At 32.4% G+C, this 18431-nt stretch overlaps 1 protein-coding gene across 1 annotated transcript in view; it reads left to right on the top strand.

Moving 5' to 3' along the window:
- Positions 1-1612: 1612 nt before the first annotated feature.
- The window catches only part of LOC132736253 (WD repeat-containing protein 35-like), a 41155-nt gene continuing 24336 nt past the window's right edge, over positions 1613-18431 (top strand). Inside the window, exons 1-16 of the mRNA XM_060723350.1 lie at positions 1613-1772; positions 3190-3307; positions 4212-4286; positions 6021-6113; positions 7731-7912; positions 8657-8737; positions 9530-9695; positions 10656-10801; positions 12124-12249; positions 13045-13137; positions 13669-13816; positions 14959-15100; positions 15558-15630; positions 16669-16722; positions 17339-17448; positions 18029-18170. Coding sequence (XP_060579333.1) covers positions 1749-1772; positions 3190-3307; positions 4212-4286; positions 6021-6113; positions 7731-7912; positions 8657-8737; positions 9530-9695; positions 10656-10801; positions 12124-12249; positions 13045-13137; positions 13669-13816; positions 14959-15100; positions 15558-15630; positions 16669-16722; positions 17339-17448; positions 18029-18170 — 1773 coding nt within the window. The 5' untranslated portion in view covers positions 1613-1748. The remainder of the gene's footprint in view (positions 1773-3189; positions 3308-4211; positions 4287-6020; positions 6114-7730; positions 7913-8656; positions 8738-9529; positions 9696-10655; positions 10802-12123; positions 12250-13044; positions 13138-13668; positions 13817-14958; positions 15101-15557; positions 15631-16668; positions 16723-17338; positions 17449-18028; positions 18171-18431) is intronic.

Below are 18431 nucleotides of genomic sequence, written 5' to 3'. Positions count from 1 at the left end.
AAACTTAAGCTTTAATAATTACTCAGGAAAATCATGACAATATTCATAGAGTAGACAACACTATAAGCCTTACATTTCTCGGAACTCTCAAATTGTATACTACCGTGTATACAGTGAGGACAAGAAAGTCGTTCAAATTACATGTTTTTCTTTCCTTGCTTCGTAGACATGTGAATATGCAAATCAATTATCTTATTGCGTTTATTTCGTAAGGTATATTTCTCGATTCAATAACCATTAATGTAATTATAGAAAAAACTTGAATTTTCTGTTTATTATATACATTTTTTACTTTTTTTGCGATAAAATTTGAAAGACTTTCCCTTAAATTTTGTGTACTGGCAGAATTTAAAAGAAAGTAGTCCGGCAAGACACCAGTGAAAATACGGAAAATATGTTTCACTGCAGTGAAAAATAAATTTTTACAGTGAAAATACGGAAAATGAAAATACGCATTTTATTCCATCAATATTTCTCAATATTTCATTTATAAGTATATAATAAATTATCTTATTGCGTTTATTTCGTAAGGTATATTTCTCGATTCAATAACCATTAATTCATGTAAGGCCCTTTGAGCCCCAAAAGTGCTAAAATTCAGATTTTTTCAGAAGAATTCCACTCTTGATGTTTTGTTTTAGTTTCCTAAATAGGCCAAATAACAGTCGCCTTTTGCTTCTATGTCATATAAGTAATTAGTATAGTTATAGTGATTAAGCATTTTGAATGGAAGTCAAAATACCACTTTGTGTACATTTTGCTGTATTAATGACATATCATTTGAGCCGCGTCACGACAAAACCAAAATAGTGGGTTTGCGACCAGCATGGAGCCAGACCAGCCTGCGCATCCGCGCAGTCTGATCAGGATCCATGCTGTTCGCTTACCAACTCTATTACAAGTAGAGAAACTGATAGCGAACAGCATGGATCCTGATCAGACTGCGCGCGGATGCGCAGGCTGGTCTGGATCCATGCTGGTCGCAAACGCACTATGTTGGTTTTGTCGTGACGCGGCTCATTTCTCTTCAAGCACTTCTCTGTACAGATGATCAGCACGTGTCGTATTTTTCTAGACTTAAATGGTATTTAATCGAAATATAAATAAAATGCTGATTTGCAAGGAAGCAAACCTATTTTGGGATAAAATCGACGAATAACAAAACAAAATTAGAAATAATCGGATTAAAATAAGGATTTGAGTTTTTAACTTTGACACCATATTTATCAAAATTGATTAAGAAATAAAAAGTTAGTAGGGGCGCCGTGTTTTTCTTACAGACTTTGTATGCCTGGTTTTCAGAGGGGAAAAATAAACTTTGAAAATTTTAATATGAAGTAATCTTTAATTTGATAACAACGTTAACAAAAAGAAAGAAGTTTGTTTTTGTGTGTTTTGTTTTTCCTCAGTCTTCCTGGGAAAGGTGGGAGAGGGACTAATCGACAGTCTCCGCAAAATCGACGGTCTTTAACCGTCTCCAAAGATCGTCGAGGACCGTCGATTGTAGGAGACCTTCGATTTGTAAGATACTAGTACTACAAAAATCGACACGGTCTTTGAAGACCGGGGACGGTCTTACACCGGAAACCGGGGACCGTCGATTAGTATCCCTGTTCCGTTATTGATAATAGCCGAAGTGTTCCAATTGTCAAATTCCACAAAAATTCTTGACGATCTGAGAAAACAAACGTATTTTTTCCTCAATTTTAGATGACAGTAATCGTAATATAAGCTTAGCAAGCTGAAAAATGTTCGTTTATTTAAGTAAAAAGGTAATAGGCTTGATTTTTGAAGTTTTTATTAATTTAGCCAAGTAGACTACTGTTGCTAATGAAGCGTGATGTTTTGCAACTTGAAGTTCGCACGCAAAAACAATCGTACTCATTTTGCATAACCAAATAAAATGGGCGGAATTCCTTTTGTACAGCCTCTTGAATAAAAATTTCCAGTTACTCCAGAAAGCCTGTGTGTTTGGATAATGCTTTACCACTGTTTACTTGTAAAAACTGTTCACACACATATTAGCTCAAATTTAATATGTTAGGTTTTTGCTATAATAAAGAAACATTATAATTATACATTTAATCCCCCAATTTTAGCTTTAGGGATATTGTTGCCTATACAAACAATTATCAGTTCAAGTTACTTGTTGACACCTTTCTTTGTAAAGGTAATTCATCTTTAAATGCACTATATATATTCAAAACATAACATAAATAATATTTGCTGAATAAAATTAAAAGTTTTATTACCCAGAAATGCCCAGTATTACCCAGAAAAACCTGGGTTTTCCCAGTATTACCCGCTGGGTTGGGTAATACTCATAAAACCCGGATTTTTGCCAACCCTGCCTTATGTTTCTTGTCCCGTTTGTTAACCATACAGCCACTTAATCACTCCACATACCCACAACAATTAACACTAATCCTGCAAAAAAGACATTACTATGTGATTTTGTTTACTTCTGAGCGAAGCTACTGAAGATAAACTATAGTAGCGCATAGGTCTAATAATTTACACCAGTGTTTTCAGCTATTAAATTGGAACATATAATGTAATGGGACAAGCAACTGTGAACTGGATAAGCTGTGACATGTTGGCATCCACTTGATGTTACTTAATCAATCCATTAAAGCAGAGTGTTTAAGTCATATACTAATTCCATTAACAGTTACAATGACAAATTTTCATAACATCCTGTTCATACCCAGGGTTCTAGGCCTTCTGTGCGATATTATCAACAATAACAGGCACCTGGGGTGAAACCACCAATGTTTTATAAGCTAGCTGGATAGCTTCCTCACATTAAATAATCCAAAGTCCCTGTTGGGATTCCATGAAAGTGGTATACGTTTTCAGAATACAGGTGTTAAAGTTATTATAGGCTGTCAGCCGTAATTTTTACAGACCTTTCTGTCCCTTTTGCTCAGTATAGAATATTGGTCCCATTCCAAATCAAATTTTTTTTCTTGCAATCCCAAAAAAATAAACAAATTTACAATACCAAGATTTCCACAAGCTGAACAGTTTAGACTAGATTTATTTAGCTTTATATAAATAGTTTTAACATCTTGAATGCTGGCATTTTTTCCCAAATTGGTAAATTTCACGATAATGATTTTTCCAAACCTTAAACTTTTACAACACATATTTCCCAATAGAATGGCATTTTTCCTTTTTATTGAACAGATTGCTATTCCAAACAATACAAAATTGAGATGTGTGTCATGGAACAAGGACCAGGGCTACATTGCATGTGGTGGAGAAGATGGACTTTTAAAAGTGCTTAAACTTGAAACTCAAACAGGTTTGAAAGTGTTACATTTCAGATCCCCATCCTGTGTGTCTGTTAGATTATTTTGAATTAATAAAGCTTTACAATATATGTCTCTATTAAAGTAATTGAAATATTTGTCAATTATTAAATCATCTTAGCATTTGTTTTAAAATGATGATATTGATTTTGAGCAGAGTATTGAAGCAAAGGTCACTGCTAATGTTGCTTAGCTTTGTAAATCAATATCTTTAATTTAAAGTGCTTTTGCCTACAGTCCTTGTATCAAGTTGTATCAATGTTTAAAATATGACTGTAACTGAACCTTATTGATGTCAAATGTCAAGATTATTGTGACCTTATTTAGGAAAGCTTGCCTTATTGTTAAATAGAGAATGCTTGGTTTGTTAGTCCACAGCGTTGTTGTGCAGGTTTTTGACCTGTAAATGACTTGTACAGTAGGATAAAGCTCAAGGTCACTCTGAAAAGCTTAATTTATCAATAATTAAAGAACTCTTTGGTCTATAGTCTTTGAATAGTTGGAGGTTTACTTTGACCTTTAAATGATCACCTATTGATTTTGAGGTTAGAGGATCAAGGTCACTATAACTTTGACACTGATTAATAACAAAAGAGGGCTTTGCTTATAGTAGTAAGATACGGTAATGAGGAAAGTAATTATTATTTAATTACCTGTATTGTTGATAATGTATCATAGGTAAGAGTCCCAGTTTTTGGTCTATAGTCATTGTACTTTGTGGGCATGTTGAAAGTCACCCCTTTTTTTTTGGGGGGGGGGGGGAATACTTATCTTTGCATTCATACACTTCTCTCAGTCATCTCTTGTTGATGTACTCTGGTTATTTGATGAAAAATGGTATTACATTAAAATTAATGAACATTTATTATATGAATTTATTTCTCATTGTAATTTCAGGGAAAGATGTGAAAGCCAAAGGTCTAGCTGCCCCAAGTAACCTTTCTATGAACCAGACACTAGAAGGTCATAGTGGTAAGTTGTGTGATTTCAGTACAGATGTAACATTGTATAACAGGTAATGTAACCCCAAAAACATATTGAAACATTTTTAAAGTTGGGTGCTGTGTTGAAATACAACTACATGAAAACAATGCTGAGTAAATGTATGTGTGCCTCTCATTTTCATTGCTATATACTTGGATCTAAGGTTTTAAAAAAATTTTCTATGCTCAAAATCAGGTCTCAGGTATTTGATTGGTCAGAAAGTGGCACAGAATGTACATTTGCCAATGAAAATTTTGAGATTTAATTTGAGATAGAATTAAGAAACTTAAAGAAAAAAACTAATGCATGGTTTTCATTTTTAACTGATTGGTGATCCAAACCATTGGTTTAAATTTTTAACCGATTGGTGATCCAAACCATTGGTTTAAATGCTGCTTAAATTGGTTGTATTTCATCTTGTATATCAAAGTATCACCCTTGACTCTTGGCAAAATCGGTTGTTTTCTTTGGATCATTTGTTGCCTCAGATAAAAATGAAAACGCTGTAATATGAGGACTCAGGAGATATGGAAAGGTATATTATGTGTTCCTAATCCATGCAGTTTCGCTGTGTGCACTTAATTAACTGCTGGGTAGCTTGGACCATTGTATGTACTGTTCTGCTTGGAATTGTACAAATGCAGTTATTGCCCCTTTTTTGTAGGGGTTGATATATATGTATATATGGAATGAACATACTATTAGGGACTTTTTTGTTAGCTTTTTAGATAGAAAATTGATGAATGTTCATAGCAGAATTGAAACCATTTGGATTAAGATGATAAATTACCTTAAAATGCACCTGTTGACATGCTGTATTTTCTTCAATTTCTTATGATTTTCAAAAGACTTAAAAATTTTAAGTTAAAATTAATCGATTGTTACAGAGCTTTAAATAACCGCAGGTGTCTTCTTTATATAGGTGATATAACATGTATATCATGGGCTCGTGTAAAGGGCAATTTACCTCGGGTTGCATTTAGTGATAGTAAAGGCAAAATATCTGTATGGGTAAAGAAAAAATTTGGTATGGTTTTCTTATCATAAAAGTTGAAAGTTCTTGTGTATAATTATTCTATATGTTTATGTGTTGATGTTATCTTGTTGAGATGGTTTTAATAGCCTAAGAAGCTGTCAAGCAAAAAGGTACCATTAATGTTATGATGTAACATGATTCCTCAGAACCAAGTTTTATCTTCTTTAGAAAGGGCAAACTTGAGTTATGTAACATTAAAATATTAAAATAATAGTTTTACAGCAAGTTATATGCATAATACCTGAAGAAAGTTAAGCTGAATTTGAAATTATTTTTCATGAAATTAGCAAAATATAAACAAAGAAGTATTTTGGCTTCCAGACAAATTGCTAAATCACTATAACTGTACTAATTGCCAATGAGCAATTAAAGCAAAAGATGGTTCAGGTAATTGGCCAGAAAATAACTTTTTAGAGACTATGATAGGATAATAAAAATAAAAAGATAAGAGAAATGTATTTTGAGGCATATTTGGTGCTGTAAAAGAAACAATGTTGAAACCATTATGTAGGGTTTTACTTTATAAGGTTGTGAAGTTGACACACAGTAATCATGTGTTTTAGATAGATTATAATAAAATGTCCAGAGATTTGTTGAAACAATATAAATGGTACTTTTTTGTGACATAATTCTTGGCTGACATGTTCTGAATTATATTGTTTACTGTTATCTTTGTTGTTTATTAGGAGCTGTTCAGGTAGTTACATGGAATGGTCAGTACCAGAAACTGACCACCAGTGACCAGTATGGCCTTATTATTGTGTGGATGCTGTACAAGGGTAGGACACTATTTTTTGCTGTCTTGTTTAATATGTGGAGCAGGTTGTAATCTAGTTGAATAGTACAAAGAATTTTGGCATTCCTATTATTCTTATTAAATCCTTTCAGGTGTATAAAAGTATTCTACGCATATAAGTTTAGATTTTAAAATTACAGGCTGACTTAAAACAGGAGCTGTCAGTAGCACACCATGTTCAGCTATTCTCAGTGCTTGATAGTAAAACAAAAGCCTGAGTAAAGTAGACATTAACAAACAGTAAGATTTCATTCGAAACATGACATACTTAGGTGTGCTGCATATTGACCAAAGCATATAAAATTAAACTTTAACCAAGAAGTTAACCATCTTGTTTTATACGAATTTAACATTATGAACTTGTTTATATAAATGATGTTATTTACATTATGACTTATTATGATCTTGTATAGTTAAATTACATTATGACTTTCTTGTGTTATACAAATGATGTTATTTACAATATGACCTTTTTTGGAACAAATGATGTATGCTGAGTGGTTAAGGTTGTTGACTTCAAATCACTTGCCCCTCACCGCTGTAGGTTTGAATCCCAAACGATTATTGAATTTTTTTATGTTTTAATTTCAAAGGAGAACTATTTAAGCAGTATTCTAAACGGTATAGGGAATCTTTGATGATATATAATTATAAAATGGTGATTTTAGAAAAGAATTAAGGCTGATTAGCCGTAAAAAATATCAGGGATGTTATGCATGGATTAATAATTTGTTACTCCAAGATCACATGTAAGCTTTATCAATTTACATAAGTTAATTAAATATTTTCTGTTCGTCTTTTTTCAGTACTATATGGAGAGCAATGTAAACTTTCAAAATTTTAAAAGTTCTTTCATTTTTTGTGTTTCTCAACTTATTTACAATAATTATGTTTGGTATTCTTTTATTATTTTACCTTGTTTCAAAGGGTTTTGTTATATTCTTTTTCGATATTTATTCATTGATATGGAGGGTTAAAGAGCAGGATTAGGGTTGGCTTTTAAAGCCTCATCCATGACAAGGTTATTTCTTTATCTAATATTTCAAAAATAGAGGCTTTTTAAAAATGTAAACAAGCCCCTTAGCATTTTTCTTTGCAAGTTCATTCAGAATATCCAGGGACAATTTGAAACTGGATACTATCTGTCAGGGACCACTTTTAATGGATACTGGAAATTATCTGTTGCTATAAAGGGGAATCTGTTGCTATAAAGATACCATGTTTAGGCTTTTCATCAAAAGTTTGAATATTGTATACATGCAACTGTCTTGAAAGTTTACATTCTGATACCTGACTTATTATAAAGACTGTCCGTCTGTGTAAACCAAATTTATTTTGTATATCTGATTGGAAATTGCTCTGGACAGATTAAGAATGAATAATAGGGATCGCAAAATACTGGCATCAATGCTTATTTATCATGTCAACAGCAGTTATAAGTCATTACAGTATTTACTGACATTTTCTGCATTTATAACAGTCTTGAAAATTTTGGAAAAGGCCCATTTGTATGAATTTATCATCAGTCATTTTAACATCTGTGGAGTTACATATAGAGCAACTCTTATGATATAATGATATTGACTGTATAATATATCAGGTTCCTGGTACGAGGAGATGATCAATAACCGTAACAAGTCCGTTGTAAAGAGTATGGCATGGAATGCCGATGGTCAGAAGATCTGTATTGTATACGAGGATGGCGCAGTCATTGTCGGCTCTGTGGATGGGAACAGAATCTGGGGCAAAGAATTAAGAGGAACACAACTAGCATCTGTTGAGGTATACTAGTAATAGCATTATGAATGTATATGCTTCTTTGTAGGTTTGTACAATATATTAGTATTGCAATATATTGGATATCGCAATATTTTATCCGGCAATATTATATTGCAAATTGCTTTCAGACATCGTAATATATTCAAGGTATAATCTGTTAATATAAAACATATTCTATTAAAATAGCATATTAAATTCTGTTAAAGATAGAAGGGTAGACATCTTGTAAGTTGTATTAGCTTGACTTCAATTGGCATTTATATCAAGTTGTTTAAATTCCTTCATTTTAAAACAATGCCTTTTTTAACACATTATGAAATCATTTATTAAATGGTTCCTTACATACCATTTATTGGGACATAATATTAAACAATAAACTCTTTAAGTCAATGTTCTGTAGGTCTTACCCTTGATTTTCAAGCATTTTATATAGTTTACAATATATTGCAATATTTTGCATTATATCTGTAAATATCGCAATAAATCGCAATATGATATTTCTTTGCAATACCCACACCTACTGCTATGTTCTACTAATTTCTTGTAGAATCTTGGAAATACTTATTGGAAGTTTTTGTTTCCCTAATTGTTTTTACCTTATTACACACAATGTTCATAAGTGTTTGATTTGAAAGTTTTACGAAACCATAAAAATTTTGTAATATAATATATATATATATGTAAACCCAAAAAATATGCTATAGAATGTTGTAGTAAATAATGTTTCTTTGTCTATTTTATATCAAGTGGTCCCCAGATGGAAAGATTCTGTTGTTTGGTATGGCTAATGGAGAGGTTCATAATTATGATAACCTTGGAAATTTCATCGTAAGTATTTTCTTCCATTGTAAAGGAGGCAATCTTAATGCAACTATTAAGGTTATAATTAAATAGTTTAAGACATGTCATGAAACACTTTAACTTTTATAATTAAATAGCATTTTAAAAAGAAAAATAACAGAAAAGTGTTGGTCTAGTTCCAATGTATATCCTTGTAATTATTTTAAGGAAAATTGAAAACAGAATTGTAGTTCCTTGTAAATATAATTCCTTGTAAAGACTGAACAAAAAGAACACAAGAATGCTAGTGAAATGTTCATATAAAAAACCTGCATTTTTGAAAACAGGGTCTTCAATAATGTTTTAACGTGTTTAAGTATTTTCTGTCTGACAGTCTGTTTGTTATAACCCATACGATTTAATTGATAATATACTAGAGGGCTAGGTATGTACCTACATGGCTGAGTGGTTAAGGTTGCCAAATTCAAATCACTTGCTCTGCATTTCTGCCTGTTCGAATCTTATCAGAGACTTGTGATTCTTACTGTGAAGAAGCTTTTCAGCTAGCTTACATCGCTTATTGTACTGAAGTGGTTTTATTTAGATGCCCTCTCATGCCTGAAGGGGCACCTGCTTTGTGGTGTTTTTCCTTCTTGTAAAGATGTTAAGTCACCATAAGACCTCTACAGTGTTACTGTGACTCAATATCCAGCAAAACAGAGCAAACTAGAGGGATAGGTGAAATATGAAACAGCATTTTAATCATTTTATATACATTTATATACACACTAAGGGAAGATTGCCTCGCAAGTTTATGGTAGTTTCTTGTGTTTATTTCAGTCCAAACTGAACATCTACTGCCTAACAAACTGTACCGGTTCAATCAAGATTGCGGGTGTTCACTGGTATAATGGATCTAATGGATATGTAGAACCTAACTGCCCGTGTCTTGCTATATGTTTTGATAATGGTAGATGTCAGATCATGAGGTCAGAGATTGATGAGAGTAAGTATAATATGAGCCGCGTCACGACAAAACCAACATAATGGGTTTGCAACCAGCATGGATCCAGACCAGCCTGCGCATTCGCGCAGTCTGATCAGGATCCATTCTGTTCACTTATAAACCCTATAACACAAAGAGAAACTGATAGCGAACAGCATGGATCCTGATCAGACTGCGCGGATGCGCAGGCTGGTCTGGATCCATGCTGGTCGCAAACCCATTATGTTGGTTTTGTCATGACGCGGCTCATATACAGTTAAACTTTGTTCTTTCAAACTCGAATCCCTCCCTTCACTCGAACTCATTGACCAGTCCTTTCAAATTTCCTATAACATATATATTATTCTACCTCAGATCGCTCGAATACTGATAGCTCAAACTCTTAAACCTTACTTCTGATCTCTCGAACAAATTTGCAAATGCCTTCTGAGTTCGTGCTTACGAAGTTTGACTGTACATGATTGTACCACTCATAAAATTTGCAGTAATAGATTGATGCCTATAAGGACCCCACTTCAAGATTTGTGTCCTGTTATTGTAGGTCTGGACCAATAACTTGTGTGCTAAATTTCAGATCATTCCCTCACTATGACTTCCAGAAGAATAATTTTTTATTGCGCAAAAGGTGCCAAAATTGAAACATGTTTAAATGTGCACTTAGAGGAGTACCAAAAAAAAATGTTGCTGAAAAGCTGTAAATCATAGATGTAACTGGGACTTGAAGATTTTATTTTTTTTTTTTGAAATTGAAAAATATTTGCATATAATTGAATTATAGAAAATAAACCGAAAAAAACTAAATTAAGAAGTGAATGTTTCAGTCTTAAATGAAACTGTGTTTCTATATTCTATATTTAAAGCAAAAAACAGTGACAATAATATTTAGCATGTTTAAATTATTTATGTATTTTTATTTTTTCAATGTTGAATGGGAGGTAACTCTTGTTTATTGTTTTTTAGCACCAATTCTGATAGACACAGGAATGGCTGTTGCCCAGCTTGCCTGGAACCACAATGGCTCTGTACTGGCGGTTGCTGGTTCCCAGAAGGCTATAGGCCAGGACAAAGAAGTAAATGTTGTCCAATTTTATGGACCATATGGAGAAGTGAGTAGATTTTGTTTGATTTTAAGCTTAAAATCAGTATAATACTCTGCCACAGTATTATAACTAGGGGTGTCACGGTTAGAAAAAATGCTAACTGTTAAAACGGAGATGTAATAACTGTGTTAAACCTTTAACCGACTGTACTTATAAAGTCCTTAGATTTCCAACATTAACTTTGTTTTTTTTTTTGACAAATTAAGAAATTTTGTTTGTATTTTGTTGTACTCAGGAAGATTACAATACATATCAGAATATGGAGTTACTATTTTCCGTTCAGCTGGTACCATACTTGATCAGATCTAAAAAATTAAATTGTTGAGTACAACTAAAATTCAAACAAATTGTCGTATCTTGTTATAAAAAAAACTAATGAAATGTTTAAAATCAATCAAACTTTTTCGCCTCTTTGTCAAGTACTAACCTGGGTTACCAGTTATCAAATTTTCTAATCGGTTTTTAGCGAAAGACTGACCATACCTGTTTAAACAGATAAAGGTGACACACCTAGTTATAATACTTTCAAGTTCATGAAGTTAGAGTCCAATGTCTCAAATGGTGATATTAATAGAGTTCTGATATACACTAATAAAATTATATAATAATGAACACAGGCATAAGAAAACAAACCTTAACATCATTTTACAAATGATGTCAAAAGACGTTACCGTTGTCATTGAAAATTAAAAATAAAAAAGTGAAATACCCTTGAAATGTTAAAAATGAATATGAATAGGTTACAATAAGCAAATGATAGAAGTTTTTTTTATTTATTTCAAGAGCTGTATGATTGCATTTATTTAAGAATTTAATATGTCAATTAAAAAAAAGTGATATTAAGGGTTGTTACCTCATGCCAGTGGTCTTTGTCATGTATAATATTCATCAATCAAGATACAATAAACAAGCCTGTTACAAATATTGAACAAGTTACATACACTGTTGATCGGGGAGAGAAAGAAAGATATGATTTTTTAAAAAAGTTGTTTTGGGAGCCATGGTCCATAAGTGTTGTATAGGGGTTTCCGTATAATAGGGTGGCAGTGTATGAACATTTTTTATTTGCCAGGGTCACTGTAAAGATAATATAAGTTTTGTAAACACTTAAATGATAACAATATAAGAGCAGTCTGTAAGTCTGTGCACCTATTTTCTGTACTTTTTAGCACTCTTAACAACTAGTTGATAGTTAAATATGAACAGATCCTTAAAAACTTACATAAAAAAAAGGGTGAATCATGCACAGCATTGTGTACCAATGTTGATTTTTTATGAGCTTTTTTAGTGTAATGTTGATATATTAACTTATTACTGTTTATTTTCAGCATTTAAGGACGTTGAAGGTACCTGGGAAGCAGATGTACTCCTGCTCATGGGAAGGTGGAAGTCTACGAGTGGCTCTCGCTGTTGATTCATTCATCTACTTTGCCAATATCAGACCAGATTATAAGGTTTGGATGGAAATACAGTGTATTATTTAACTGAATAGTTACAAATGAAGATTGGACATTATACACAGTATTCATAATGTGTAAAGTTTGTCATAGTTACTTGAAAAATTATGTTGACAAAATACAATATGATGTAATATAATTTTCTGTACATATGGCTTTGACACAAGTATTGTGATAGAATCAACATTTATCTTCTGAATTTCTTGATTTGTTGCCCTTACCTCTTAATATTAGTATTACTGGTATTTATTTCTGGGTGAGGAGCGTCCTTGGCTGAGTGGTTATGGTCTCTTACATTACATCATATAACTGCTGCGGGTTCAAATCCTTTCGGGGACTTTGTATTCTGTTATGAGAGGAAGCTATCCACCTACTTTATGGAAGGTTGGTGGTTCTACTCAGGTGCCGTCCTATGTCCTATGTCTGAGATAATGCTTGAACCTGCACCTGAGATCTTTCTCCACCAGTTAAGCTTTAAAGTTGCTGTAAATCCAACATAAACTGAGATTTTGTCAAACGTTTTTTTGGTGTGACATTTTAATATAGCGGCAAATTACTGTTATGATACCTTATCAGTTACTGGTCTTTGTTAAGGTTGTCAGTGATATGTGAAAGAGATCAAAAGGGTTTCTGTTTTATATAACTATCTCAGTGTTAGACAAAAACTAAGACTTACTGTAACAAGTAAATGTTAAGTCCACTTGTACTTGATAAACGTCATAAATAAATGTGAAAGTAAGAGATAAAAAGTTTTATCACTCAGTGAATGTGTATATTCTTTTTTTATTTTAGTGGGGTTATTGCTCTAACACTGTAGTGTACTCGTTCACCAAGCCTGACAGAGTCGAACATTGTGTCATCTTTTGGGATACAAAGAATGGAGAGGTATTAACTGTCAACCACTTTTTTGAAAGTATTTTATAATCTTATTGTACCATCACAACACATAGTATGAAGAGGCTATAGGAATCTTATTTGTCCCTTCCAGTCTGTGTTATCCCATTTTGTATTTCTTTATTAGTTCAAGTGCCTGAAACTTGAAATATATAAGAAAGGTCACAAAAATATGCAGAAGCCTGAAGGTCTTCCAGAGTCACAGACACAAAATTATTTTTAATTATGTATGAAGGGTCAAAAAATGTGCAGTAGGTCTTTCAAACAGAAAAATTGTAATTTTTAATATTTCCACCTCATGCAATGGATGAAAGTATTGCTATTTTTTATTTAGGTTAGGTTAGCAATAAAAATGTCCATTTTGTTTAGAAATAAAAATCATACATTATCTTAAAGAAAACTGAAAACATCTCTAAAGACAAGCCAATGTAATTTCCTGACAGTGTTAAAACTTATCATTCTAAAAAGGATAATATATAATTCTCTGTTTGATAGCAATATTTCTTTCTTTTTTGTGTCTAGAAATATGTCAAGTATGTGAAGAACCTGATAAGCATTACAGCATGTGGTGATTACTGTTGCCTGGCAACCAAAGCTGATGATCTCAACAATCAGTATGTGCTTGTTCTATGTAACTCTATTGGTACCCCGCTGGACTCAAAGTACATAGGTAAGTCGCTAAGCATCTAAAAGTTTTGATCTAAACCGATTGAAATGGGCTCTTGGAACTTAGTTTTGCCTACTTTTTAAGTATATAGATATGTTGTCATGTAACTAGATATGTTTGTTTGTTTTTCTAAATTTTAATGTGGATATTAACATGTCTGGTTGGTCAATCCACCTGGCTTCCTTTCCTGGCAATGATAACTAAGTAGTAATTACCATTTTCTCCGCAAGTGACAAACTACTAGTCTAACTCTGCATGATTTCTGAATCAAAGGTGAGAGAAAAATGACAACTTGAATTTATGAACCTTGTGAAGCACAATCATTGTGAAAGAGCTTTTTCTTAAGAACTTTGATGCTTAGTTTTTCAGTTATAAATACAAATCAGTGGATGGATCATATCTGAAGTTGGTATGAAGTGAGTTTTGACAGGCTCATGAATATTCAAATAAATTTCCCTTGTGTGCTGATAAAGACAATCACAGCTAAAACATTTGAACAACTATCTTGTGAACTAATGTTTTATTTGTTATGCCGAACAATGCATTTTACTTATCTATTTATCTATTTATATAACAGTGGGGCTATCTGACTTTCCTTGATGCATTAGCTTCAATGTAGAAGTTTGCTAATGTCTTTTATTAAACTTCATGTACATATCATATGAATGTATCCACTTTAACCTCACCCATGCTGTTATATTCCCAGCAAACATTGTTTGGAGGTCTCTGTTTTGTTCTGTCCCTAAATTGTTTTTTTCTTCAATATCTGTCACATGAGTACAAGAATCAATACAATATATTAAATTAATTAATGAAAACTTATATGATACGGCTGTTTAGTGTTACTTATTTTGTTATTATTTTATCTGTAAAAATTCTAGTCTGTTGAGACCAAATGTGGCAGCATGACCAAGTGGTTAACACATGGAATTAGTTATCTAAGGATCGCTATTTGTGTGGGTTCAAATCTTGTCAGGAGAAAGCCATTGTTTCTTTGAGCAATAAACTTCTCACTCATTGCTCAGAACTGGTTGATTCCAGGACTGAATTTGAGAGTGTGTCTGTAAGCTTCCTACACAATCAAACTAAAATAAATTCTGTATATACCAAATGTAGCAATGCTAGATTTATTTCTTTTTTTACAGAGATGGATCCAGTGTACCTTACAATGACAAAGACTCATATTGTAGCAGCCTCCAGGGAAGCTCTGTACACCTGGCAATTTAAGAATCCCAAGAAACTCTCCACTTTGGAGGTAGCTGGTAGACGTAAAACTGGAACAGAGAGGTGAGTTTCGTGCAATCTTACATCAAATATTATAAATCCTTGCAGTTTTAAGACTTTTATCCATCAAATTTGACATTAAGATTTATGTACGGGGACAGCAAACTTCATATTTGTACTTTTTTTCCTAAAACATTTAAACAACTATCTTGTGCACTAATGTTTCATTTATTCTGCTGAGCAATGCATTGTACTTGTCTATTTATAGAACAGTAGGGTTATCCTGAAAGATTATAATCTTAATCCTTCTTTTTAACTTGTCCATGTGATGTATTTTAAATAAATTTTTGTGAAATTGTACTTGTCAGTTTAGGCTACTGGACAATTGATTTTGCCTCCCCTATCAAATAAGAACTTGATTTGAACAAATTTTAGGAATTGTATAGAAATTTCAGCTTGTACCACCAGAAATAATAAAGGAAAAATATATAATGGTAAACAATACTTTGTGTGTTTGTAGATTACACCATATAGATGACCACCCTACAGGAGGAGCAGGCACAGATGATATAGATTTTAGCAAAGCCTTCACTGTAAGTTATGTTAACCTGTATTATGTTAACTATGCAGGGCTTCCGTTAAGTTCTGAAATTTTGAAGTCAGTGATTTCAAATTTTCTGACATTGGAGGTCACATTTTATAGATAAGAAGGAAATGCATTAAATTTTGGAAGCCGTAAGCCAAAATCAAGGACTAAATGACTCCCAAACTTCAATAATTGGAAGCCCTGACTATGTATTTGTATTTAAACGACTTTTATAGTGCATCAGAGTTTTGAGCTGGATTTTTTTGAAAGAGGAAATGTCTTCCATAGTTATGGAAGGTTTGAAGTTTTACTTATGCTATAGAATACATTATGAAACACAGTGTTTCTCCCTCAAGTGATATAGCAGAAAAGTTGTCATATGATCTGAAATATGCTGATGTGATTTGAGAATGAAGTGGAATGGTGATAGTTTATTCTTTTGTAATAATAACAGTTAGCTGAAAAGAATGTAGTATAATTTGATTAAGATTGTTAAATGGCTCTGTGTCATTTTATTATTTTTGTCTGCTGTGCATATATTTTGATGTGACGTCATATGCCTTATATAAACATAGTGTAAAGATGCGCTAAATGTTAGCATTACACTATAGGTGGGTTATTGAAAAATGATTCTTTTTCACTTTAAACAGTCTTTATTTTGGATATGTGATAAATAGAATATTATATTTGTGTATTCAATATCCTCTATGTCTTTCAGAAATTTGTACACAATTGTTATTTACATGTATATAGTCAATATTACAATATTAAATGTATGACAATAATTTGAATATCGTAAAATGACAGTAAAAGTTTTTTTAAAAAAGATAAGTAAAAGTTTTTTTTAAAAAGATAAGCTCAATTCAAACTCTTCTTATTGATTATTACATATGAAAGGATGTATTCATAGAACTTCACTATTATTACATGACTGTATTTTACCATTGTAACATTGGCTGTACTTTAGTTTTACTTAATTGGTGTTACTTTAAATAATATGTTAACAGTGTATATTGACTATACTTTACCATTTGATATATAATAGGGAACAGATGACCAGATTTGTTGTGTGTGTGCCTCAGACAAAATACTTATTGTGGTATGTATGTCCTTAATAAACATTTTTAGTTGTATATGCTTAAATGGTAGTTAATTTGGATGCCTATATATTAATTTTGTTACCTTTATGTCATTTTTGATGCCTTATTTTCATTTTGATGCCTTGAAGGTAAAATTGTTGATAACAGCTACATCAAATTGTTCAACCTAAGATTTTCAGAGTTTTTTACCATGCCAAAGTGTTTGGTTTGAAAAGTGGTATTAACCTATTTGTCTCAAATGTGTTAAGAAATCTGGCTGCTGTTGTAAACTAACATTCTGCAGCCCTCTTTTCAATAAAACATTTGACACGGTATTGGTATATTGAACAGAAGATGTGTTAACAACCTTGCTATTTTAATTATTGATAATCTGAGAATATTGAATTTTGGTATTAGTCTTTGTGCAATAACTTGCACATTCTACTGCATTTTTTCTCCTGCCAAAGTTCCTTCAAAACTTTACTTCCCTCTCTAACTGAATGTGACATCAGACAAAGTCACAACCCTATGGCTTGGATCATGGGACAAAATATTTCCTATTACACATTTTCACTTACATGTAAGGTTTCCATGTACTGTTGTTTTTGTGACATTTATTTTTTCCATGTATTTCAGGGTAGAGAATCAGGAACTTTGATCAGATATTCTATGCCCATGTTGTCACTGACACAAAAATATGCTCTAGAATGTAGACCTCACCAGCTGTCACTCAACTGTACATCAAGGTATGTTTTTGAGCGTTCATCTTGCCTATTATCACTCAACGTTATGTTTAAAAAAAGTGTTCAATATCTGTAAAAAAAGCATCTTTTCAATGTTAATATTTAGAATTACAAATGTAGTTCATAAAACATTTTGAAAAAGGGCCTTGTTTGAAGTGAGACTAAAACTTTATGTCTTTTCACAAAATGATGATTGTGAAGTTTTTATGCATTGGTTGGTTCCAGTATTCCTCACTTGAATACTGTTTAATTACCCTTGGGATATGTGGCCTGCTTTTTAAATTTGTCTTTTGACAGCTTATCTGTGATATACAGGCTTCATAACCTCTGATCCCCTTTCCCTGATCCCCTGTATGAACACATGTGCGGATGTTTCTAAATTCAAAATTACACCATTACCATGATTAATTGTTGAATTCTGCTTAAGCCTGTGCTAGGGAGCGTGGATGGTAATTTGCACTTTCCATTGCCATTCATCAATCAAACCAAGCTTGCAACATTTGCAGTTTTATCGTTTTATGCGTTCTTTAGGGATTCTTTTTTTCTCTCTATTTCAATGTAATTTTATTTAAATTATTTACAGCCGACTGGCTATCATTGACATCAGTGGTGTGTTGACCTTTTTTGACCTTGACACCAAGATTACAGATCAAGATGGTAAAGAAGTGACTGGGGAACATCTGAAGTTTGAGAGAAAAGATGTGTGGGATATGAGATGGGCAGAGGTTTGTCTATACTCTATATATAAGCTATGCAATATGTGCTTATATATATATAGGAGATTTATCACATAAACCATAGGAAAGCCATTTAATAAAAATGATATAACACTAGTGTAAAAACACTTTAAGGGCAACATTTGCATTGTATACAAATATGGCGTCAAAGCACACCAATGTTAGCATTACACTATAGCCGCATTTATGAAAAATGTCTCTATTTTACAGATAACAGTTCTTAATTTGGATATGTAATGAAAATAATAT

The sequence above is a fragment of the Ruditapes philippinarum genome, unplaced genomic scaffold (genome assembly GCF_026571515.1).
Source record: "Ruditapes philippinarum isolate M1 unplaced genomic scaffold, ASM2657151v2 ctg1795_1_1_1_1, whole genome shotgun sequence".
Classification (NCBI taxonomy): Eukaryota; Metazoa; Mollusca; class Bivalvia; order Venerida; family Veneridae; genus Ruditapes; species Ruditapes philippinarum.
The sequence above is the reverse complement of the archived record's forward strand: the minus strand, read 5'-3'. Positions and strand labels throughout refer to the sequence as shown.